This window comes from Yamadazyma tenuis, chromosome 2 (assembly GCF_029203305.1).
Source record: "Yamadazyma tenuis chromosome 2, complete sequence".
Taxonomy (NCBI): domain Eukaryota; kingdom Fungi; phylum Ascomycota; class Pichiomycetes; order Serinales; family Debaryomycetaceae; genus Yamadazyma; species Yamadazyma tenuis.
Genome location: NC_089462.1, coordinates 1,607,811 through 1,631,582, shown reverse-complemented (window position 1 = coordinate 1,631,582; position 23,772 = coordinate 1,607,811). Strand labels below are relative to the sequence as shown.

Here is a 23,772-nt window from a genome sequence, read left to right as displayed (position 1 = left end):
TGATAAAAAAGGTGATTTTGAAGGGGTGGTGAAGTCGGAGTCCAGGCGGGGGTGATTTGGGTTTGGTAGGAAAGCTGGTTATAGGAAAATTTCAGGTTTATTTGGTTAAGGTGCGGACATGCAATTTGCTCTGGAATATTGGTCGAGGCGTGTCCTTGGCACTTAGTGTCGCAAAGTCGGTGTTGAAATAACCAGCGCCCTGCCAGGTCTGATAAACACACACACACCGGCCCTTGACTTTATTGGTGGAGGCAATTTTTGTTTGTTTTGGCGTGCGAATGTTGCTCGTTGATAAAAAGGCGCCGCCAGAAAATAAACAATTGGAGAAAATATATAAACCGCACAGTGCTGGATATTTGTTTTTTTACTAACATTTTTTGCTAGAAATAAATTAACATGGCTGAAAGAAAGAAAGCTGTCAGAAAGAAGAAGGACCCAGATGCACCAAAGAGATCTTTGAGTGCTTACATGTTTTTCGCCAACGATAACAGAGATATCGTCAGGGCTGAAAATCCAGGTATCGCTTTTGGTCAAGTTGGTAGATTATTAGGTGAAAGATGGAAAGCCTTGACTGCCGACGAAAAGATTCCCTACGAAAAGAAGGCTAACGATGACAAAAAGAGATACGAGAAACAAAAGGCTGAGTACGCCAAGAAGAATAGCTAATCTCTTTAGTGTAGTATATGTTTTATTAGTATTTTAAATGTATTGTTTGTTTTCTTATCGACGCGTATCGGGAGTTCAAAACACAAATGGAATAGAACCATGAAAAGGGAAAACTGTTGGCAGATACATAAACGCATTATCGTTCCTTGTTAGGCGAATGTATTGACTTCCAGGGTCGCTAGGTTACTCCAGCCTATCGAAAAAATACACTACTACTGTCCTTTTCCTCATTTTCTCCACCGACCCAAGTGGTTACTCTGACCGTCAATTACCCCAAGTATTCTGTTTTTGCTCACATTCCCCGTCATCTTCAAGGTGATTTTGTTGTTTTGTTGTTTTGCTTGTCTCCGCTGTTGAAGACAACTTTCGCAGTCGGCTGAAAACTTCCCGCAATGACCATGCTCCCACCACCAGCTTCTACTAGTGATCCCAAATCATTTGGCTACTCGACCGTTCAAGAAAGATGGCCCAAGATCATCAAGGGATGTATTGATGATGTGTCCGATCACCCTGAGTTGATTCCTCAGTTTGAAAAGATCTTGCAGCTGATCGAGCAAGACCTCAAGATAATTAAGTTCACAGACGAAGAAATCGCCTTGAACCCCAATTTGAAGTTCTACAATGACAATTTCGTTGATGTCCACTGGCACAACGGTCCCTGGTTATATTTGGAGTGCTACATCTACCAGGCAATCAATAATATATTTTTGAAGGCCAACTTGCCTCACTACGACATATTCAACCGATTGAAGCAGTCTACTTTACAGTCGAGTGAAGTGGGAATCACCGAGTTGTGCAAGAAGTTGTCGTCGTTGACATTGGATACTAAGGACCTGGACAAACTCGTATTGTTCAAGGAGTTTATTGATATCTCCTTGTGGGGGAACTCTACTGACTTGTCGTTATTGGCAGGTGACGTTTCGTTGGAAGACATTAAATCTATTCAGGGAGAGGAAATCAGGAAAAAGAACGAGAAGAATATCTTAGTTAACGACACCAAGGCCATTTTTGAGCACTTGACTGCGCGGCTGTCTTCTGGAATCGTTGACATCATATTGGATAACTCTGGGTTTGAATTATTCAGTGACTTGGTGTTGGCGATTTTTTTACTTGAAAGCAAGCTTTGTTCCAAAGTCAATTTTCATTGTAAACAGATTCCATGGTTTGTGAGTGACACTATGATCAAGGACTTTGACGAATTGTTCTTTGAGATCTCCAAGTTCCATAACAAACATGTGGATAAGTTTATCGAGAACATTAAAGCTTACCTTGCTGCCGACAAAATGGCGGTTGTTACCGACCCGTACTGGACCATGTCAGGCCCCTTCTGGGATTTGGCTAAGTTCCCCGTTTACGAGACGTTGAAGTCGTCCAAATTGTTGATTTTCAAAGGTGACTTGAACTACAGAAAATTGACCGGCGACTTGAACTGGGAAAGAACCACCTCGTTTGCAGAGGCCATTCAGGACTTGAAAAATGCCAACTTGCCTATAGTGTCGTTGAGAACTTGCAAAGCCGATGTGGTAGTTGGATTACCAGAAGGTGTTGACGAGAGGTTGGTAAAGGAAGCAGGTGACTTCTGGAGTGCCAGTGGTAAGTACGCTGTAATCAGCTTCTTCAACCCCAGACAGTAGATATACAATTGTCGTGGTTTCCCAAAGATTTATATTAATTACTATAATACATTAAACATCCCCAGCCTTTCTGGAGTTGCAGGCAACAATCTTAAACTTGTCTACAGTCACTTCATCATTCAACTCACTATGGCTGGTATCAGTCAATTTGATCAACACGTTTTTAATGATGAATGTCCAGACATCATCACAGAACCGGTAGGTACTCAAGTCGCCTTTGAATGTCAATTTGGACTTCGCTATGTTCTGCTCGGGTTTCAACAATTCAGAGATAACCCGATCAAAGTTAGTTACAATCGTCATGGCCAACTGAGGCTGGATCTTCTCATCAGAGATGAGCTGGTCCAAAGCATCGGTCAACGTTGCCCCGACGGTGGATCTTCTGTATAACTCGTAGTATGCGGGTGCACTCATGATGTGTAAGCAGTGATAACTTTTTTGTCACGAGTGCGAAAACTGAACAAGCGAGCACCTAATGAGTAACGGGCCAAATGAACAAGCAACTGTGGGAGAACGATATGAGCACCTAATTAGCAAGTTCACTGCTTTGGAAGCCAAACCGATTCCCAAGAACTCCAAGGAGTACCAGACCCAACTTTACCTGTTAATCAAGCAGTTTAAATTCATTGATAAAATCATCGCGGACCTCGATCTCTTCAGTGACAATGAGTTCATTGAGGAGATCAACGTTAACTATTTACCGTTCCTTAATGTTAACTATTATTTGGGAGAGCTCTTCTTGAATTTCATGGTAGATGCGAACCTTGAACTTTCTATTGACTTTAAGGCCGACAATCTCAAAATTTCACTGGAATACTTCAACCTCTATCTCCAAAGACTTATTGAATTGGAGCTTCTTAATCCTCTTCAAACTAAGCAATTGAAGGGATACCTGTTGAACAGAGAAGAAAAGATCCAACAGTACCGATATCAAAAGGAGTTGGAAGGAAAGCTTGCACTTGTACATACAACAGAGGATGAAGATATCAAACGACAGTTATACTTGGACCACATAAACTTGCTTACCATACGAGCTTTGCATCATCTCCAGATGATAGAAATGGAGATACAGGTACTTTCCAACCGGCCCAGCTCCATTGAAGAAATATCAGCTCCAATACAGCCCAATAATGAAGACCGTAGGAAACAAACCGCAGATGACTATACCACCAGATTGGAAACACTTCCTCAGAATCAGCCTATCCAAAATCTTCTAAGCAAAGGACGAGTTCTCCAGCCGTTTACATTGACGAGACAGGACTTGAAGAATAAAGTATTTGGTACTGGCCAAGTTCTACCTTCAATGACGGTAGAAGAGTATCTTGACTACGAGCTTGCGAATGGAAAAATGGCCCAACCAGAGGAACCTCCTGCCAATAGTGATGATGAGGATGAAGATAACGAGGACGAAGAGTACCGCAAGCGGGAATGGGATGACTGGAAGGATGCCAATCCCAAAGGAATAGGAAACACCATGAATCGTGGGTAAAGTGTGTATTGGTAGTTTTATAAGCTATTTAACATCTTCAAGCAATGTACGTACTCTTGGGACAATTGTGCCAACGATATAAGCTCATTTTTCAGGTCATTTTTTATCAACCATCTGTCGTTATCATTCTTGAACGTTTTCAAGCAGTTGATGATGATGAGATAGTATTCCAAGGCTTTCAAGTATCCGATCTTGAGGTTTTCTAACGACAAGCTGGGGCTTTCCTTCGCAAATCTGGTGATGAATTTGTATAATGCCTCAATGGAGTTACGTCTCAAGGAATTGTGAATTCTCCATGCACATATGATATCGTAGTATTTCATAGATACCAAAATCGGTTGAGCTTCAGCGATTTCGTTCAATATTATATCGATAAGCTTGAAGTTATCGATAAAGAACTGGGAATATTCCCCTTTGGAACTCGAGATGTTGAAGATGGTATTAACCAGACCCCTTCCAAATAGGGCTTGAACAAATACTTTCATCGAATTTTCGAACTCGGGTATTTCTTGAAGATTCACCAAGGACTTTAAAATGGTCTCGATATCGAATAACTTTATAGACAACTCGAAAACGTTTTTATAGTAACTGGAGTTATCAACAAAATCATCGGCCAAATCAATGGCTTTCAATTCCAATTCTATGGATTTGTGTAAGAAGACTTCATCCTTTTGGGAGGCTATGAGCTTAGACAAATTATGGTAATACTCAGGCTCATTGGTGAAGTTGGAGCTCAAGAAGTCGTTTAACTCATTGTTGAAATGGTATCTCTTGCTGCCAAAAGACCTGTAGTTATCATAACTCAATAGGTCAACAGCTTTTATATCCTTATTCAAAAGGTATATCAACCCGATCAAATATTGGTTGGATTCATAATCCAACTTGTCTAACATTTCGTTCAAGATGTTCTGCTCACTGTTGGAATCAACCAACTCAATGACTATTTTTATTAGGTAATCTTGCTCATGGATATTTTGGTTCAAATAGTTGTACTTGTTCAAAACGTCACCTTTAGCAATCTTTTGCTTCCAAATAATCGAATCTTCATAGTTCTTTGAAAAAAGAAAATCGAATAGCCTAAAGTCTTTCAACTTTTGCAATACACTATTGGCCAAATGAACAAGAACTTCATTATCAGCATCTATGTTGGAGATGAGTATGACCAATCGGACCAACAATTCCTTTTGCACCTTGGAAATATCTTTGAATGCCACTATGGTGTATATCTTGTCAATAATGCTCAAGTTGTTTTCATACCCAAGTTCTTCAACATGTGGTCCATTGATTAAAGTGTAGAGTGTTTTGATAGCCGTCGAATTTCCTTCAGATTTAAGGTCGAAGTCAGCAGTTGAATAAGAGCTTATATCATTTGTAGTGCCATCATAGAAATCAAGAACATTGCTCATAGCTTCTTGATCATCATCAAACTTTCCACCTATTAGGTTGTCTGAAATATAATCCAAGTCCTCTTCAGTCAATTGTTTAGCCGAAGCAATGTACTGGTACACTTTGTAGATGGCCTTATTTGACAACTTTAAGGTGATTCCACGTAAAAGCTGATTAAGTGGATCACCTTCATTGTTTGCAAACACTTCAAATAAACTCAAGGGCCTGAATATTCCGACACCGTTCGTTTGCAAAATGATTGTTTTTCCCTTGATCACAGATATACTTAATGATTCTTTACAAAGTTTCTTATACTCCTCACAAAGTGAATAGAGTACGAACCACCCTTTATCGAAGAACTCTGTATGGGCTTCAGATATATCATCAGCAGTTTCCTTATTAAGTGCCTCAAGAACTAGCTTTGAAGACTTAAGATTCAATCTCTCCCTCAATGTTTCGAAAGCAGTATCCAACACTAACTCGTCATAAGCCCCAGAATTCATTACCTGGTTTTTGTAATACTCTTGGTCAAACATCTGCAAAAATTCCTCATCGTCATCAACAGCTGAAGATTCAACTTCTATTATGGTTAATGTTGATGCATCAACAGAATAGGTCGCCACTAAGCTTGAAAAGTTAGACTTCCATAAAATATGTATCTTTATATGGTTGCTGGTCACAACCTCAATACAGTAGTCTTGGATGTACCAAGGTTTTATCTTATGCTCATCTAAAGTAGTATCTGGCAACGTTACTTCGAAAGTCTTACCCTGAAAATCATCTACATTCCAAACTTGGAACTGGAGTTTGCCTTGAACATCTAAGGAATTTGCAGCATGAGACAAGATGAAGGTTTTGTCATCGACTATGAAAGACTGCAAATATTTATTTGGAACCAAAGTCAAGAAGTTACCATCGTTGGAAACCTGGAGCACATTAACAAGTTCATGGGTGTTGATGTCAAACACCTTTATATGTTTATCCACAGTCATTATCACCAATTTTTCCTTAACCACAATCAAATCAACCGCACAGTTCTTACCTGAAGCGTTATCCTTAAAAAAGGCATTGAAGAACCCGAGTGATAGCTTCGAGTCTTCTCTGAAGTTGAAAATATTGAACGCTTCGAGCGTTCCTGTTCTCAGAAAATGCAACAATCCCCCGTCGGTCAAGGATACGATACAATTGTTGTGGTCAATGGATTTTATGAAGAATGGGTTGGAGCGCATCTCAAATGAGTATGGCACAGATATGTTTCCCCAGTGCTTGAAGTTGGACAATTCAAATCCTGATCCTTCACCAACCACAAAGTCTTTGAGGTTCACCCTAACCGTTATAAAAAGGAATCTCTCGTCGATAAAATCGACTATCAAATTCAAATCATCATTCTCTTGTTCTTCAATTGTTACCGAGAAACAGGTGTTGGATATCATCTTGTTAGGTAGATCGATGACAACATTCTGGAGATCAAGCTTCAATTGAGAACTCAGTATCACTGGACATAACCGAATGGCCGTCAAGTCAGCTGGAATGTCAATTGAAACCACATCAACAAACGACGGGTGCTTTTCAAACTCGATCAACTGGCTTGACACCGCAAGTTTCTTTGTGAATTTTTCATGCACATCGTGGGAGTCAGCTCCATGGTCATTATAGCGCAATGGAATACGCACCACACTCGTGGGTAAATGGCTCTGGAACCCCGTAAGACTACAACATGCGTTTTTCTTCATCTTTGGTACCAGTTCAAAACACTCGAAGAGTTTATTTTTTCTTCCACTTCAAGTGCGCGCCAGAGGGTTTTTTTTCTACTACAACTCTTCATGTCATCCACCATCTTCTATAAGTTTTTTCACCAGAAAAGCCAGTCCACGATCCACTTCGACGGGACAGGGATCAATGTGTTTGATCTCAAACATGAGATCATCAAGCAAAACCAGTTGGGCGAGGGGAATGACTTTGATTTGAAGCTATTCCACCTGGAGCAGCCAGATATCGAGTATGACCAGGATCAAGATGTGATACCCAGGTCATCGTTTGTATACGCCAGAAGGGCACCTGCAAACCCACGTGCCGGAAAATTCGGTAACGCTTCTCGTTATGTGAGCGGCAGACCACGTATTAACCGTAAAGCCATCAATGCTTCCAATTCCCAAGCAGCAGCCAACTCCAACGCTACAATTCAACAACCAATTGACGACAATATCTCGGAAGAAGACCGAATCAAGTTGATGTTTGAAAACCAATCAAGTGCATGGGCCCAAACCCAGGACGAATTGGCCCAACACAAAGTCATATACAGCAAGCCCACGGCTGCTGCTGCTGCTAATCCAGAAGACGCTCCTCCACCAGGATACGTGTGTTACCGATGTGGGGGCAGAGACCACTGGATCAAGAACTGTCCGACAAACACGGACCCCAACTATGAGGGAAAGAAGTTGCGGAAAACAACGGGTATCCCCAGGTCGTATTTGAAGACTGTTTCCAAGGATGCCATTGATGACACTTCCCAATTTACAACCGATGACAATGGAGAAATGGTAGACAACCAAGGTAACCGTTATATGATAACTGATACTGGTGAGTATGTGATAGCCATGGCCGATACGAAGACGTGGTTGAGTTACCAGGAAAAACAACAGAATGCTGTCATGAAAGCCAAAAAGGAGTTTGACGATAAGATCATAGAGCATATAGAGAAGGATGGTAAGACTGAATTCTTGGATCCTTTGGCACTCTCCGGCAAAAAAATACTTACCCCTCCCATTGTTATGACCCCCTGCTGCCGAGATAAAGCCAAGCTACAGAAAATGACGAACTTCAATTACAATAAAAACGACCTCGAACAGCTTTTGATCGATAATGATTTCCACTGTCCCAACTGCGACACAGAAGATGTATTTATCGATGTTTTGAAGCCAAACGAAGAGTTGGAGCAAGAATTGAAGGCTTATATAGAAGCTAAAACAGCTGAATTGGGTATTGAGGATCCATCTGCTGCTATGGACAATGCTTTAAAGAGAAGTAATGAAACTGAAGGAGATGAGGATGCTCAAAAACGACAGAATTTGGGGTTCCAGCCAGGGCAGATGATGCCTCCATTTAGCATGCCATTTATGCCTGGAATGCCTCCTTTCCCTATGATGATGCCACAAATGATGATGCCCCCTCCACCTGCCACGTCCAGCTCTCCTAAAAAGTAAAATCACTTTATATGTGTATAGGGCCTATGGTTACCCGGCGCCAACACCACCTTAAATGAAACATTTTCGCGTGGAAAATTTTTTCAGTGTAAGCTCTTCTCCAAACATAGTTTGGGAAAAGTATGTTACTATAAACACATAGGGAGACGATCCATAGAAGATGATCCAACCAACCAATTCAAACTAGAGTATATGACTATCGAATGATCTTAATTAGTTGCTGATTGTGAATCTCCCTCATGTTAAATGTTTTGTTATCCTATACTAACAACTGGAAGCTAACCGTATGTTATCCTACAACTTTATTGTGTGATTTTCTGATGAAACCAACAAACAAAGCTGGAATTACCTGCTGAATCTCTGTGATTGAAAACGTTTTGCATTTATCTCTGATCCAACTCACACAAGATCAATATTATTGATAGTTTTTACTAACCGTATAAGTGTATGTACCCTAGTCACAGGATTTAGATGACGAATTATTGCACTGGGCACTGAAATTGCATGAGTGACAACGCATTTAAGGTGGGCCTCAGAAACCCTCCGTGACTGATAAATTTATTTTTAATGTCGACAAAACTAACCTTTTGACAGTCCAGCGTTAATTGCGCACTAAAGGAGGACCAATACAAGTATGTACCACAAAAACTGATCACTGATGATGCCACGATGACGAGTCAGATACGGGTAATCCGATGCTGATAAACACTTATTTATACCATTCATGCCTTACTGAGATCAAAATATGGTTGCAAAACACAAAACTAACAACAGCTTTAGTCTATATTTTTTGCTATAGAAAGTATTCGATGCTCAGCTAAAAGATGATTTTCGAAAATTGACAAGCATATGTCTGATTCTGCAAGAAGATACATTTTCAGTCTGATAGTTTAGCTTCGAATATTTTAGATACTGGAACGTACTGGATTGTACCTCGAGATAATTGTTTCTACCAAACGGTATGTATTAATTTGTTCACCTACGTATATGATGATCTTACCACAATTCACGACGGTCTACTGTGTTTGGAGACTTGTAATTTCCTTACCTTGATGATAAATTTAGGCCTTGACCGGCCGTGGTCCCTGAGATTCTAGGTGCATAACTCCAAAAGCTTTACTAACATGACTAAAGATATTACCGTATTCTCGTGGATTGATAAATATCAACTAAAAATAATGGCGTAGTATTATTTAGGTATATAATACAATTTTATTACTGTACGGCGTATTCAAATTAAGGGCCCACATTCGCATTTGCAGTATTTTAATACGCACAAAACCATCGCTTTTTTAAGGTAAAAAAGACCATTCCTACGTCAAAATGCGGTTCAACACCCGCAGGTCATCACGTCTGGAACACGACGATGATTTACACTCCTCCAATACTAACAACAATCTCGGCACGCCGTCAGAGGATCCTCCTTCGTATGATCTCTCCATGAGCTCATCCCTGTCCACATCAACAGGACCACCACCGATTAGTCTGCAAAGCAGTTCCAGTATCTTACGTGGCACATCGTTACTCTCTCTCAATGAGAAACCCAAGAAGAAAAAGAATGTTCCGTACAGACCAGCTCCAGAACAGCAAAGTCATATCGATAAGCTCGGATCATCTAACGTCACTTCCATCTCAACTGTATCTTCCAACACTCACACTGAATACTTTGATGTGTTACCGTCGTTTCAGATGTTCCAGTCGATATTGAAACGAGATGATGAGCAGTTCAACGAGAACTTACTGATCCTACCACCAGAGTATGGTGATACCAGAAACACTTCTCCTTCACCCCCAAACTTATCTCCAATGAGTAGTGCTTCAAGCACCCCTGGTACTGAGCAGCACGAGACTATCGATGGGATGTTACGTCCTGAGACCCTGCAAGAACAGGAGTATAATTTCGAAGAAAACTATGGATTCGGTGAAGACGAAGCAGATGATGGGCTCCAGAACTCTAACAGAGAGTACTACAGTAGGAACAACATCACCAACGCCAATAACACATACGGGCACACTGTGTTGGATAACATCGACCGGTTGCCGAAACTTAATACTTCGCCCATTGATATCCAGGTTTTTTTAACTAAAGGAGTCCCTGAACCCCATATGCAAAATGAGCTAGAAACAAGACTCAAAGAGTATACTAACGGAGATTTGGTCAATGGGTATATTGTTATCCACAATACTTCGAGCAAACCTGTGAGTTTTGGGCTATTTACAGTGTCATTAGAAGGGACCACCAAGGCTGTGGAAAAGAAAACCAACTCCGACCATCACAACCTGTTCTCCAAGGTGTTGATGAAAAAGTTTTTAAAGATGTATGATTTGAATGCATCATATGGATATACAGATGTTCCCAACAGTGCTGGGATTGAGTATAAACCAGGTTCAAGAGACTTATATGACGACTGCATTCTTGGATTGCCAAATGAGAGAATCCTTGTTCCTGGACAAAAATACAAGAAGTTCTTTACTTTCAAATTTCCCAACCGTCTACTCGATACCACCTGTTCTTCCAGCATTCTTCCACACATTCTTTCTCCACCATCAGTAGGGGTCGATAGTACCTCGTTCAATGGGAAAGCTAGCCATATCGAATTGAATAAAGCTTTGGGGTACGGGTTTATTCCCGACAGGGGAACACCTTTACTTACAAGAGATCATGGGTTTCACGACATGAGTGTTTCGTACACAATTGAAGCAAAGTTTATTGACAAGGTGAACAGCTCCCAAGAAGTTCCCGTTAGTCACAACGAAATCAATGAGTCTGACAATATGAAAGACTATGTGGTTTCACGAGGAGCCCAGTATTTTTTGCGGTTCATTCCCGACTTGAAAGAGCTTATTTCATATTTCAATGAGGACATCATCTTTGGAAATGAGACCTTTGGGAGCGTTGGTATCGATGGTAAATTGTTCAACAACTATATTTATACCAAGACTTGGAGGGAACTTAATAGCCTCAACTCGCTAATTGAGCAAGAAATCGATGCTCGTCTCGAAAGAGAACAACTCTCGGACGATGATATCAAACATAAAAACCTCATCATTGACAATTACAATAACACCAATATTAGACAAACTTCAATCGTTGCCAAGGAACAACAACTCCAACTGCAACAAGTGGACGAGGAAGCATATTATTGTGAGAAACGAATGATAGGAAGTCGATACCCAGTCGATGTGTTTAGCAAGAAGAAGAAGAAGATATTGTCCTCACTAGTGAAGGTCGGTCACCTGAAGATGTACGTTCAGGTTCCTGACCAGCCCGTGACATATGAGTCTCCTAAGTTGATAAAACGGTATAACCTCACGGATGATTATAGTCTTAAGTCCAATGAACTTGTACCTGTTAACAGCATAAGCAGCAACCGGATCAATGAATTATACCGCAGAATAGAAGATGATTACGCAAAGGACGTTAAAGTTTCGGTGGTATTCGAAGGTTTGGATTCTGGGTGTACTCCTCCACCCATTGCTAATATCGATTGTAACATAGTTGCATGGTCATTCAAGGCAGATTACCCTTTACCGTGCGAGTTTGAATACGACTTTTTCTATGAATCCTTGCATCCCTCGACAAAAAAGGTGGACCAAGTGGAAATCACCAAACAGAACCTCCAGCAGGTTAAAGACCAAACGGCCAATTATATTCATTTCCTCAAGGCTAATAAGACGTTTATTTCAAAAAATTCTTACCTTTACTTGAAATCCATGAAGACATTAGGGATTAAACGTGATACCATCACCGAATTTTTTCTGCCAATTTCCGAAACTTCCCACCCTGAAATTTTCGCCGATAACTGGAAACTTACAGGTACCAACAAGTGGACTAAAGACTTACGCATCCCACTAGACATCCTCAACAAGCACAATATTGCCCTCATTCCAACGTTCCAAAGCTGTTTATTTGGGCGATTATACTGCTTGCAAGTTGTGGTAAAGTTTAAAGGGGGTAGTGGAGAACGTAACGAGTTTGCTGATAACGTGGTTACTACTGAAGTGCCGGTTTTAGTGGGTTAGTAGTATCATTTAATAGCATAATGCACCAATCGATTTCGCACCCAAGTCGTGGCAGCCGCTACCACCAACTCCGGCGCGGAGATGGCACCGGCGCACCCAATTACCTGCTCTCACGTGAGTATGACGCATCGGTCCTCCATATGACTCTGAATAAATTAAATCATCTCACAGTAAATTTTCGTTCTAACATCTTATTGAGTCACCCAAACACAAATCATGGCTAGCCAACAAAATATAATAGACTCGTTCCAAAAGGCCGTCAACTTGACTGGTTCTCCCAATGCCGTCTCCACCTCGCCCACGCAGTCGTACTTGAGCAACTACACCCCGTACAAAAAGCAAGCCAAAGCGTTGAAGCCATTTTCTACTGGAGACATGAAAATCTTATTATTGGAAAACGTCAACCAAACTGCCATTGATATTTTCAAGGGCCAAGGTTACCAGGTGGAGTTCTATAAGAGCTCGTTGCCTGAAGATGAATTGGTTGAAAAAATCAGAGATGTTCACGCCGTTGGTATTAGATCCAAGACCAAATTGACTGAAAGAGTCTTAAGTGCTGCCAAAAACTTGGTGGTAATTGGTTGTTTCTGTATTGGTACCAACCAGGTGGACTTAGAGTTTGCTGCCAAGAGTGGTATTGCCGTTTTCAACTCTCCATTCTCCAACTCCAGATCAGTTGCTGAGTTGGTGATTGCTGAAATCATCACTTTGGCCAGACAATTAGGTGACAGATCCATCGAGATGCACACCGGAACCTGGAACAAGGTCTCGGCCAAGTGCTGGGAAATCAGAGGTAAGACCTTGGGGATTATTGGATATGGACATATTGGTTCTCAGTTGTCAGTGTTGGCAGAAGCCATGGGTATGAACGTCATCTACTACGACGTGGTTATGATCATGTCTTTGGGTAATTCCAAGCAGGTGGGCAGCTTAGACGAGTTGTTGAACAAGGCTGACTTCATCACTTGTCATGTCCCTGCCACTGCCGAAACTAACAGCTTGTTGAGTGCCCCACAATTTGCCGCCATGAAAGACGGCGCCTATGTGATCAACGCTTCAAGAGGTCAAGTTGTCGATATTCCTGCATTGGTACAAGCCATGAAGGTGGGTAAAATAGCCGGTGCAGCCTTAGATGTTTACCCTCATGAACCTGCCAAGAATGGTGAAGGGTTGTTCTCCGACTCGTTGAATGACTGGGCCTCGCAGTTGACTTCGTTGCGAAACGTGATCTTAACTCCACATATTGGTGGATCTACTGAGGAAGCTCAGTCTGCCATTGGTGTGGAAGTTTCCAGTGCTTTGACAAAGTACATCAATGAAGGAAACTCTTCGGGAGCCGTGAACCTCCCCGAGGTTTCCTTAAGAGGCTTGGACTTGGACCAGCAGAACTCGGTCAGAGTGTTGTACATTCACCAGAACGTCCCTGGTGTGTTGAAGACTGTCAACAACATCTTGTCAATCTATAACATCGAGAAGCAGTTTTCTGATTCGAGAGGTGACGTGGCCTACTTAATGGCGGATCTTGCTGATGTCGACAGCAGTGATATCAAGAGTTTGTATGAACAGTTGGAACAGACTCCATACAAGATCGTTACCCGGTTGTTGTATTAGTTAGCTTTGATATGGATTATAGAAATGATAATAATTGCACCCAATGCGCGCGCGCACTTGGTGGAGACCTCGCGTGCGCCTACCGATCTCGCTGCCTGTGTTCGCACGAAAATCGCTGTTGGTGGCAAGATAACTTCAACAACACCATGGCCTTAGTATCAGCTGCTCCTTACTTGGCCTTGTTGAATGAACAGGATTCCAGCTTAAAGGCTTATGCCTTGACCTCCTTAAACGACGTGGTCGACCAGTTGTGGGCCGAAATTGCCAACAACATCACCGACTTGGAAGAGTTGTATGAGGATGAATCATTCGAAAAGCGTTCTTTAGCAGCTTTAATCATATCCAAAGTCTACTACAATTTGGGTGACTTCGACTCTTCCGTTAAGTATTCGTTAGCAGCCGGCGACGAGTTTGACATCGACGAGCAAAGTCAGTATATTGAAACCATTGTGTCCCAGTGTATCAACTTGTACACCTCATTGGCACAGAAGAAGTTTGAAAATGAATCGGTCGTTATTGACAAGCAATTGACTGCCATCTTTGAAAGAATGTTACTCAAGTGCATCAAGGCCAACGACTTCAAGTTGGCCTTGGGAATTTCCTTGGAATCTCTTAGATTGGATATTGTGGAAAAGATTTTACACGAACAAATAGAGACCCATCCCGAAAATGCCATGAACTTGATTAACTATATTTTAGTGTGTTCGAGCAATGTCATAAGTAACGTCAAGTTCAGAAAGGTTGTGTTGGAGTCTTGTCTCAGCTTGTTGTTGAGCTTGAAGAATCACCAAGACTACTTCACTGTATTCAAGATCATTGTCCAGTTGAACGATTTTGAAGTTGCCACACAGTTGTTCAAACAAATGTTTGACAATGGCCGAATTGCAATTGCTTATCAAGGAGCTTTCGACTTGGTGAGCTCGGCGTCCCAAGAGTTGTTGGACAATGTGTCTGCTAGTTTGAAGGCTGACGAGACCTTCAAGTCGTCGAAGCCACTACAATCCACCTTGTTGCATATTTTGAGTGGGGTTCCTACTTGTGACTTGGACATAACGTTCTTGCACAAGAACAATAACACAGATAAGACCATCTTGAACAAGACCAAGAACTCATTAGAAGGTAGAAGTTCTATTTTCCACTCGGCCGTTACCTTTGCCAATGCTTTTATTCATGCTGGTACCACCGATGATTCATTTATCAGAAAAAATTTGGAGTGGTTGGGAAAAGCCACCAATTGGTCCAAGTTCTCTGCAACTGCTGCCTTGGGTGTGATTCATAAAGGGAACTTGACTCAAGGCAGAAACATTTTAAAGCCTTACTTGCCAGGTTCTTCAAACTCTCCACACTCTAAGGGAGGTTCTCTTTTTGCTCTTGGGTTGATTTTTGCCGGCCATGGGAAAGAGACAATTGAATATTTGAAGCTGTTTATTGATGAACATGGAATCTCAGCCGGTAACAGTGATAACGATGTGATGCTCCACGGTGCCTGTCTTGGATGTGGTGTAGCCGGTATGGCCAGCAATAATGAGTCCTTATATGAGGCAGTGAAGCTGGTATTGTACTTGGACTCTGCTGTTTCTGGTCAAGCTGCTGGTTTAGCCATGGGTTTGATTATGTTAGGATCTGGAAACGAATCGGCAATCCTTGACATGATGACTTATGCTGAAGAAACTCAACATGAAAACATTATCCGTGGCTTAGCCATAGGTGTTACTCTCTTGAACTATGGAAGAGAAGCTGAAGCCGATAAATACATCAAAGAGTTGATGGGTAAAGAGAACTTCATGTTGAGATATGGTGGTGTTTTCACTATTGCGTTGGCCTATGCTGGAACCGGTAACAACAAAGCTATTCAACAATTATTACATGTGGCTGTGTCTGATCCCTCTGATGATGTTAGAAGAGCTGCAGTCATGTGTTTGGGTTTTGTTTTGATTAGAGACTACACTGCTGCTCCTCAAATTGTTGAATTATTATCTCAATCTTATAACCCACACGTTCGTTATGGTACTGCCATGGCCTTGGGTATTTCGTGTGCCGGTAGAGCCTTGCCTGCTGCTATTGAAGTTTTGGAACCTTTGACTAAAGACCCAGTGGATTTCGTGAGACAAGGTGCTTTAATGGCAACTTCGATGATTTTGATCCAACAAAACGAACATAGCTATCCGAAGGTGAAGGAGTTCCACAAACAGCTTGCTGCAACTATCAGCAACAAGCATGAGGATGCGTTAGCCAAATTCGGTGCTACTTTGGCTCAAGGAATCATACATGCTGGTGGTAGAAATGTCACCATTAACTTGGAAAACTCCCAAACTAACACATTAAACATGAAAGCGATTGTTGGATTGCTGGTTTTCTTGCAATCATGGTACTGGTTTCCATTTGCCCACTTTTTGTCGTTATCTTTCACTCCTACGGCTGTTATTGGTATAAGAGGCAAGGATTTGAAGATCCCCAAGTTCGAGTTGAACTGTCACACCAAACCCAAATTCTTTGAATATCCACCAAAAGTTGAAGAGTCAAAGGAAAAGCAGCCAGATAAAGTTGCCACGGCGGTATTATCAACCACAGCTAGAGCCAATGCCAGAGCCAAAAAGCAGACCAAGAAAGAAGGCGAAAAGGAAGAACCGTTGGACAAAATGGAAGTTGACGAAAGCAAGCTTGAGGTAAAAGATATAGAAGAAACAAAGTCTGAAGATACCGAAGACAAAAGAGAGGAAACTGTACGCTACAGCAAGACCCCCTACAAAATCGAAAATTTGTCGAGGGTTTTGCCTGCGCAAGCCAACTACACTTCCTTCTTGAAGGATTCACGGTTTGTTCCCGTCAGGAAATCGAGAGGTGTTAGTGGAATCATAGTGTTGAACGACACCCAGCCCCACAAGAGATGCGAATTCATCAAGACTGTTAGACAGCTTAACGTCACTGAAGCTCCAGTCCCTGAACCATTTATCTTGAGTGGTGAAGACTTGGAAGACGAAGATGAAGACTTTTAAATAAAGTTTATATAAAAATCGCATTCTAATTATACATGTCTAAAGCTGGACTACTGCCGTAACGGGTCGGTGATCACTACACCGAATCCCCTTGTATTCATGGTTTAAGACCTCATGGGATTCGATGTCAATATCGGGTGTCGTCCAAATAAAATCAATTGACTTCTCCTTCCTTCCCTTCTTAAAGCCTGTGTCTGTGTGATCATATCCACGCTTACTCTTACAATAACAAGAAGATTCGTGCAATCCTCCCTGGGTAAATGTCTTGTACGCTTCTCCATGACTTTCACTGTTCAAGTCTCCACATAACACACTTACATCACCAACCTGGTGCATCAATTTCATGATAAGTTTGGATGAGTTGATTCGTGCCTGCTTACCCTTGTGGTCATAATGGGTGTTGAAGACATTGACAATTTTTCCCAGCAGATGTTGGAGCGTAACCAAAGTGACGATTCTCGAACATTTTGCATCCCAGCCAATATTGGGACGTGAAGAGTCATCACTCAACCAGTAGGTGGCACCATTCAAGAGTTTCCACTCGCTGGATCTGTACAAAATAGGAGCAAATTCCCCTTTGGTTTTCCCATCATCTCTTCCTACCCCAAAGTATTTCCAGTCATTACCGAGACCATACAATATATCATGTAATTGATTATGTTTAACCTCCTGAAGTCCAACAATTGTAGGCATTTTGTGACTGGCAGCATAGATGTTAGCACAAACACCTTCCCGGCGAATAGTCCATGGCTCTTCTCCTTCCATTCGGTCTTTGGCATCTTGCCGCACGTTGTGGCAGAAGACTTGCACCTGAAGCGCAGGCAATTGCGAGTTCTTGATGTTGATTGAAGGTGGGGCATTCTGATGCTCACGGAACTTCTTCTCTGCACGAGGAATGATGTGTTTGGTGATGATACTTCCAAGACCCATGTTGGTTATAGGAGACTGGAATAGTTGCTAGAGATGAAATGCTGCAAACAAAATGCCCGCGCTTCTCGTGTGACTGAAATTACGGGTACGCGCACGTCATTGCTTGCGTACCCCATTGTTGAGATTCATTGATGGACTTTGGAGAATAGTTTTATCCTAATGTAGATAATTTGGGAAGCACGCAGTGACTGAAACTGATACTAATGAGGGTGAGAAATATAGGGATGAAGTGGCTTCCTGGGCTTTGCCAGTGCATGTGAACAAGATCTGGATGGCGTGCGTGAACCTAGGGGTAGATCTGGGGTCCGGTAGACGTGTGCGGGCCAAAATCAGACCTGTTAGAGCGTATGGTGGGGTGTACACCTAGCCATTCTGATCATACAATGGCCTTATGACTTCCGAGATAGACCGTACGTGACTATGACTCTCCGGGGTATGCATACCCGTTTACTGAAATAACGAGGATCCGCTTGCACTCTCGGGCGAATTCGTCTGCAACGTGATATTTTACTTTTCGTGCAGGTTGGGTGCGAAATTTAATCACAGGTATATTGAAATACACAAAATATTGAAAACATAAAAGAAACAAAAGTAGAGCCACAACCCGGCGACAACACACACCGTGACCTTGCTCACGATGAATTCCGAGAAATAGCACAAGTTCCATGTACCTAAAACACATTGATGGTGTTGTAGGTGCTTGGATCTCAAGAATCACAAATAGGTTAGAACCTCTCTAGTTCAACACTTGAGTGAGTATGGCAAGACAATACTCATAAGATATGCATCTTAGTTCCACCAGGCAGACTTGGCTTATCATAAGGCTGAGGCACCCTCTTGTTAGCCTTATGGATTTGCTCTGCTGTACTGTTCTTTGAGCTTTTGGTTTTGTTAGAAGAAAGTTTGTTCTTTAAGGACTGAAGTCTAGTTTTGAGCAGCATATTTGAATAGATATTAGAAGGTAATATTTTAACCAGAAAACAGGAAGGGGATTCGGGGCTCTTTTTATAGTCACTCTCTTGGAGCAGTCCTGCTCCTACTGACTTCAGGCAACCTTTCAGGCATTTCCTATTCCATCTATCTGCGCGTATGGGACTTTAACCCCGTGGCAGCCCGTGAAACGCCGGCCACCAATTAAACTGCACTAAGTGGGTGTTTTTCGTAAGCTAGTAAAGATGGTCATCTGTGGTTCTCTGCCACAGGGTGATGGTGGCCTATCTAGGTGATTTGCAAAGGTGGTTCAGGTTATGCTCATTACCTTTTTCAGCCGCTTTCGGGCTCCTGTCGCATTTGAAAAAGTGCGGGTCCGAACACAGCCGGCTATATTTAATTATAGGTTTATGTTTACTCCACAATATGATTATTATGTTGATGTTCAGTGAGTCGGTTGTATTTTTGGACCACCAAACAAACCTCTTATCTTCAGTGGGTTAAGGCGCCGTGGGCTATGTCGGTCATGTACTTCAATAAGTTCCTGTTCAGGTGTTATCAAACCTTACTACCAGATAAACCCGTATCACTCAACTGTCGTTTATTTAAATAATTATAATACAAAAAGCAAGAGATACGGTTACATATTTGTAAGGAGAATATGTATTCAAAAAATGAAAAACTTCAACACCTTCATGCAAGACATATCATACTTTAACCCTGAAATGATGCCGTGCGTTTTAAAGCCAAAACGCGAATTGTTCGAAGTGCCCGAATTTAGTATGGGCATTTCTTGCACGTCTTTCTCCCTGAGAAGTTTTGTCCCTTAATTGCCCGAAACGCCGCTTGAAACCAAAAATAAAATAAAATGAGTGTTAACTTATATATGTTCTACTGTAGTCCTTTATTTGAATCCTATATTAAATCAAAATATGCTAATAGTTAAGAACCCGCTTAACGGTCTTGGGGTTCTTATGTTTGAATGTAATGCTGGGGTCCGAATGATTTTCGGAAGAGTCAGCGGTCTTTTTATGCTTGGATAAATTCATAATGGTAGTCTTTGATTTGAGCTCATTATCATAATTCCACAACTGTTTTTTCCAGTCCTTTAACGCCTGGTGGAGCTCAAAAAGCTTGCTGAGTGCCTTCTTAGGATCAGATATTGACCCCTCATGCAATGAGTTGTATAAGGTTTCATAGTCTTTATACTTTGTTCTGAATTTAGTGGCCAACATGGTATAGTGGTTGCTCTTAGATTTGTCCAACTCGTCCAATTCATCGTCATCATCATTGACCGAAGAAGGTGATGTCACATCGTCCTTATCCTTTTTGATTCGTTTGGCTTCTTCGTCAGATGATGAACTCGAGTTTTGGCTCAATTGCCTCTTTTTCAGTTCTTTGACGTGCCTCAAGGGGCTCGAATTGGTAGAATTACTTGCAGGTATCATAAGAGTAGGAGTGCTGCCAAGCCCATTGGAGGGGCCCAAACGGGGAGAATCGGTTTGAGACTTCTTAAAAGGTGAGGTTTTTTTGGACGACACCAATATGCCGCCCCCGAGGCTGCTTGGGGGCTTCTTCAGCCCTGCCACGTCTTCTGACACGGTTGGCTTCTCGAGGATTTTCTTGCGTAATGGGTGCGTTTCCAGGTATCCCAATCTCTTCAACGCGTTGTGAGAATTGGCTATGATGAGAAGCCTCTCCTCAGTCGAGTAGTACTTCCAGTCCCAGGGACGGAGGTTTTTGTATGCCTTATCCTTCAATATGTATAACTTCGTATCAGGCAAACCGGTGATAGCTCTTCGATTGGGGTATATGTCATCCGCCAAAAATGCATCATTACCATCATACACTTGACAGTACTCTAGTAATAGCTCGTCGAGCTCCTTAGGCTTGTACTGGAGCACGCTTGTGAGCTGCTCGCGAGACGTAGGACCCATTGCCAAAAGGAAAAGGAACTTAGATACAACGTCCGACTTGGAATCACCTGGCGACACGAGGTAAGGATCAAAATTCAACGGCGACGCTGGCATTGACTGGGTCAAGACCCCAGCATGATTCTCGGAGGAAACAGATGTAGATACCTGTATCTTGGTGGGAGTTTTACCCAAATCTCTGACTTGAGGAGCATCTGCCACCACATTAAGCTTTGTCTTTATTTTGCCCGAAATGGCAAAAACACCAGGGTCTAGGGTCGACTGGTATATCTCAAGATTCTGGTATTCTGGCACCTGAGAGCATGTGAATATCACATCGTCCGAGAGTTTTATGGATATTTGACCGCCTTTCACCACCAACTTGGGTTTGAGATTTTTGCGGGAAAAGACGGTAAGTTGTTCTAATACATCGGCCAGCAATTTTATAGAAAAGGACGGAGATTCCACACCTTTGTGGAGCGTTACAACTTTGGGCGTCTCCATACTTCAGGACGGAGGATGTGGATACCGGTGTTTTTAACTTGAATAGGTTTGAGACGGCTGACGAAAAGAATATGCGGTATCACTAATTGGAAAGGGTGCAAACAGGATCAAGTCAGCAGTGATCGTCCAGGTACGGAAGATACGAGGGTCTGGCTTGGAGGTGGGGCTCTGGTAGCTGAAAGAAACTTGTGGGAAGATCAATGGAAATTTTTCAAACCAAATGAGTTGTTAACAAGGAACAAGTGGGAAATTAGAAAATATTACTTAACACTACGATCCGAGAATTTTGTAGGACGATGTCGCGGGGGGAACCAGTGGCATGGTGTCGCGTGTCGCGTGTCGGATGTTTGGCCCGTCGCCTGGGTCGCAGTTGACGCTGGGCTCGTCCGCGCCCGCGCTCGATGAAGGTTGCTAGAAAAAACATTCTCCCTGTTAGCAGATTAAAGTATTCATAATATATCATGTTAAAATGGGTCCAATCGGGACTTTCGGTAGTCGCTGGAACCGCAGAACCAGAATATGGAAGAGAAGCTCTTCACCCAGTCACAGATAAAGTTAAAGAAGGTGAGCCTTGTTATAGAGAAACCACCTTGAAGGACTTAAATTGGTTGGGTCCAAACTACACCAATGTTGAGACTCAAACCTTCTACTTCACGTGCTTGAAGACCGGTTATACTGGGTTTGCCCAGGTGATTCACTCCAACATCATGGGAGTTCACACCACCGCCCAATTTACTTTCCGGATTTACGACGACAAAGGCAAAAATAACCTTTGGACCTCCACTCATTTGGAGAACTTCCGTACAGAAGGATCCAACTTTTATGCTGACAACATGTCGATTGAGTTCAATGAGGACGGAACCGAGGTGATTTTGAAGTCAGATGTCAACCCCGATTCGGTGGTGGAATTCACCATGAAGAGATTGGTTCCAGGAGTTATTTTTGGTGGTGATGGGACGACTTTGTATGGAGAAGACGTTGAAGAACCTTGGGGCTCCATGCGTCATTGTTTCTGGCCGCGGTGTGAAGTCAGTGGTACTATAGTGAGTAAAGCCTTGGATACTACTTTAGAGATCAATGGGCTTACGATGTTTGTTATGGCCTTGCAAGGTATGAAACCTCATCATGCGGCGAAGAGCTGGAACTTTTTGAACTTCCAGTCCGAAAACTACTCTGCCGTTCAGATGGAATTCACCACCCCCAGATCATATGCTAATACTAAGGTTAATATTGGTGTTGTTTGTGGTAAAGATAAAATCCTTTTGGCCTCGATCAACAATGATGTTGTACACGAGAACGCCGAGATTGATGAGGTTGGCTGGCCAGTTCCAAAGGCAATCACCTTTAACCATGATGCTGCTGACAAGTCGTATCATGTGGATGTAAAGGGTGAATTGAAGTCGTTGGTTGAACGGGTTGACGTGATGGCTGAGATTCCTCAGTTCATCAAGAACATCGTTAGTGGAGTTGCCGGTACTAAGCCTTACATCTACCAGTACTGCAATAAAATGACCATCAATGATAACAACGTTGCATCCGAAACTGGAGTGGCCTTTTCAGAAGCAACCTTTATCTCCGAGTTTGATTAATTATGTTTCATGTTTGTTTTTGGTTTTTGTTGTCTGCTTAGAGCTATTAATGAATAATAATATACAGTTTAGTAAAAACATCTAAGTAAGGTTTAGGTTTTGATTTTGGTGATGTTTGTGAAATACGCAGTTTTAGTCAGCACATTGGGAATGGCTGCGAAATTCACATATTTTGCTGACATTGCTATCACAATTACAAGAAAAGTTCTTATCATGTCCCTTCAACGTACGACTTTATGCACACCCACTGCTACATTTATATGCCAATACATTTCTATGGTTCAGCACAAAACCCATGGTATTGAAAAACCAAAACCAGATCCAAACTTGTTTGTGGAGGATGGTATTTTTGGAAAGTACAAAGCAGTGTTGCAAAGTGACTTCCGGGTTGTCAAGATGAAGGGCATGTTGAAACCTTACAAGGAGGCTGCGGTTCTCAAGACATTAAAAAGACAAACTCTCAAGTATATCAAGACAAGCAACAGCATCAAGTTGATATTTCCTGACTATTCCTACTGTCTTTGTTCACCAGATTTCTCCAACCTCAGATTTGTCCACTACCAAAGTGCCAATAGCCCCATCACCCCCTCCGAAGCGTTTTCAATCCCTTCATTTGGCAAGAACCTTACCCATATTGAAGACGGAGCTCATTTGTTCATGGATCTACCACCCCAGTTGTCTCCAATTCCAGAGTTTTATATGTCCACTTCACAAACGGCCTCCAGCCAGCAAGACGTTATGGACATTGACTTTGCTTCAGACGAGTACAGTCTGTCCACAGAAAGTGATTCAGACTTTGTTCAAGACGTTTCCAAATCAGTCGGAAAGTTGGCATTGTACAAGGCTTGAACATCGCATACAGACTCAAATACAATATATCTGGAACAATACACGTTGC

General features: G+C 42.2%; 13 protein-coding genes across 13 annotated transcripts; 9 read left to right on the top strand and 4 right to left on the bottom strand. All coding sequences in view use genetic code 12, as the record gives it.

The window, feature by feature from the left end:
- Window positions 1-396: 396 nt before the first annotated feature.
- On the top strand, window positions 397-666 carry NHP6 (Non-histone chromosomal protein 6; the record flags this gene model as incomplete). Its single annotated transcript, XM_006689315.1, has 1 exon — window positions 397-666. One exon carries the CDS (start codon window positions 397-399, stop codon window positions 664-666), a length of 270 nt encoding a protein of 89 aa, XP_006689378.1.
- A 398-nt stretch (window positions 667-1,064) lies between these two features.
- HRT2 (Hairy/enhancer-of-split with YRPW motif protein 2) lies at window positions 1,065-2,300 on the top strand (the record flags this gene model as incomplete). Its single annotated transcript, XM_006689314.2, has 1 exon — window positions 1,065-2,300. The coding sequence occupies one exon, from the start codon at window positions 1,065-1,067 to the stop codon at window positions 2,298-2,300; it is 1,236 nt and encodes a 411-aa protein (XP_006689377.2).
- A 51-nt stretch (window positions 2,301-2,351) lies between these two features.
- Window positions 2,352-2,714, bottom strand: toa2 (Transcription initiation factor IIA subunit 2; the record flags this gene model as incomplete). Its single annotated transcript, XM_006689316.1, has 1 exon — window positions 2,352-2,714. One exon carries the CDS (start codon window positions 2,712-2,714, stop codon window positions 2,352-2,354), a length of 363 nt encoding a protein of 120 aa, XP_006689379.1.
- A 61-nt stretch (window positions 2,715-2,775) lies between these two features.
- Window positions 2,776-3,789, top strand: TAP42 (Type 2A phosphatase-associated protein 42; the record flags this gene model as incomplete). The annotated part of the gene is made up of 1 exon (XM_006689317.2): window positions 2,776-3,789. The coding sequence occupies one exon, from the start codon at window positions 2,776-2,778 to the stop codon at window positions 3,787-3,789; it is 1,014 nt and encodes a 337-aa protein (XP_006689380.1).
- A 17-nt stretch (window positions 3,790-3,806) lies between these two features.
- On the bottom strand, window positions 3,807-6,908 carry PSN45_002085 (uncharacterized protein; the record flags this gene model as incomplete). Its single annotated transcript, XM_066157791.1, has 1 exon — window positions 3,807-6,908. The coding sequence occupies one exon, from the start codon at window positions 6,906-6,908 to the stop codon at window positions 3,807-3,809; it is 3,102 nt and encodes a 1,033-aa protein (XP_066013888.1).
- Window positions 6,909-6,998: 90 nt separating this feature from the next.
- MPE1 lies at window positions 6,999-8,378 on the top strand (the record flags this gene model as incomplete). Its single annotated transcript, XM_006689318.2, has 1 exon — window positions 6,999-8,378. One exon carries the CDS (start codon window positions 6,999-7,001, stop codon window positions 8,376-8,378), a length of 1,380 nt encoding a protein of 459 aa, XP_006689381.1.
- A 1,323-nt stretch (window positions 8,379-9,701) lies between these two features.
- BUL1_1 (ubiquitin ligase-binding protein bul1) lies at window positions 9,702-12,401 on the top strand (the record flags this gene model as incomplete). Its single annotated transcript, XM_006689320.1, has 1 exon — window positions 9,702-12,401. One exon carries the CDS (start codon window positions 9,702-9,704, stop codon window positions 12,399-12,401), a length of 2,700 nt encoding a protein of 899 aa, XP_006689383.1.
- A 216-nt stretch (window positions 12,402-12,617) lies between these two features.
- Window positions 12,618-14,012, top strand: SER33 (D-3-phosphoglycerate dehydrogenase 2; the record flags this gene model as incomplete). Its single annotated transcript, XM_006689322.2, has 1 exon — window positions 12,618-14,012. One exon carries the CDS (start codon window positions 12,618-12,620, stop codon window positions 14,010-14,012), a length of 1,395 nt encoding a protein of 464 aa, XP_006689385.1.
- A 146-nt stretch (window positions 14,013-14,158) lies between these two features.
- On the top strand, window positions 14,159-17,008 carry RPN2 (proteasome regulatory particle base subunit; the record flags this gene model as incomplete). The annotated part of the gene is made up of 1 exon (XM_006689323.1): window positions 14,159-17,008. One exon carries the CDS (start codon window positions 14,159-14,161, stop codon window positions 17,006-17,008), a length of 2,850 nt encoding a protein of 949 aa, XP_006689386.1.
- A 39-nt stretch (window positions 17,009-17,047) lies between these two features.
- Window positions 17,048-17,938, bottom strand: PSN45_002080 (uncharacterized protein; the record flags this gene model as incomplete). Its single annotated transcript, XM_006689324.2, has 1 exon — window positions 17,048-17,938. The coding sequence occupies one exon, from the start codon at window positions 17,936-17,938 to the stop codon at window positions 17,048-17,050; it is 891 nt and encodes a 296-aa protein (XP_006689387.1).
- Window positions 17,939-19,803: 1,865 nt separating this feature from the next.
- On the bottom strand, window positions 19,804-21,285 carry PSN45_002079 (uncharacterized protein; the record flags this gene model as incomplete). The annotated part of the gene is made up of 1 exon (XM_006689325.1): window positions 19,804-21,285. One exon carries the CDS (start codon window positions 21,283-21,285, stop codon window positions 19,804-19,806), a length of 1,482 nt encoding a protein of 493 aa, XP_006689388.1.
- Window positions 21,286-21,746: 461 nt separating this feature from the next.
- Window positions 21,747-22,874, top strand: SVF1 (Putative cell survival pathways protein; the record flags this gene model as incomplete). Its single annotated transcript, XM_006689327.2, has 1 exon — window positions 21,747-22,874. The coding sequence occupies one exon, from the start codon at window positions 21,747-21,749 to the stop codon at window positions 22,872-22,874; it is 1,128 nt and encodes a 375-aa protein (XP_006689390.1).
- A 276-nt stretch (window positions 22,875-23,150) lies between these two features.
- PSN45_002077 (uncharacterized protein) lies at window positions 23,151-23,723 on the top strand (the record flags this gene model as incomplete). The annotated part of the gene is made up of 1 exon (XM_006689328.2): window positions 23,151-23,723. The coding sequence occupies one exon, from the start codon at window positions 23,151-23,153 to the stop codon at window positions 23,721-23,723; it is 573 nt and encodes a 190-aa protein (XP_006689391.2).
- Between the last annotated feature and the right edge of the window lie 49 nt (window positions 23,724-23,772).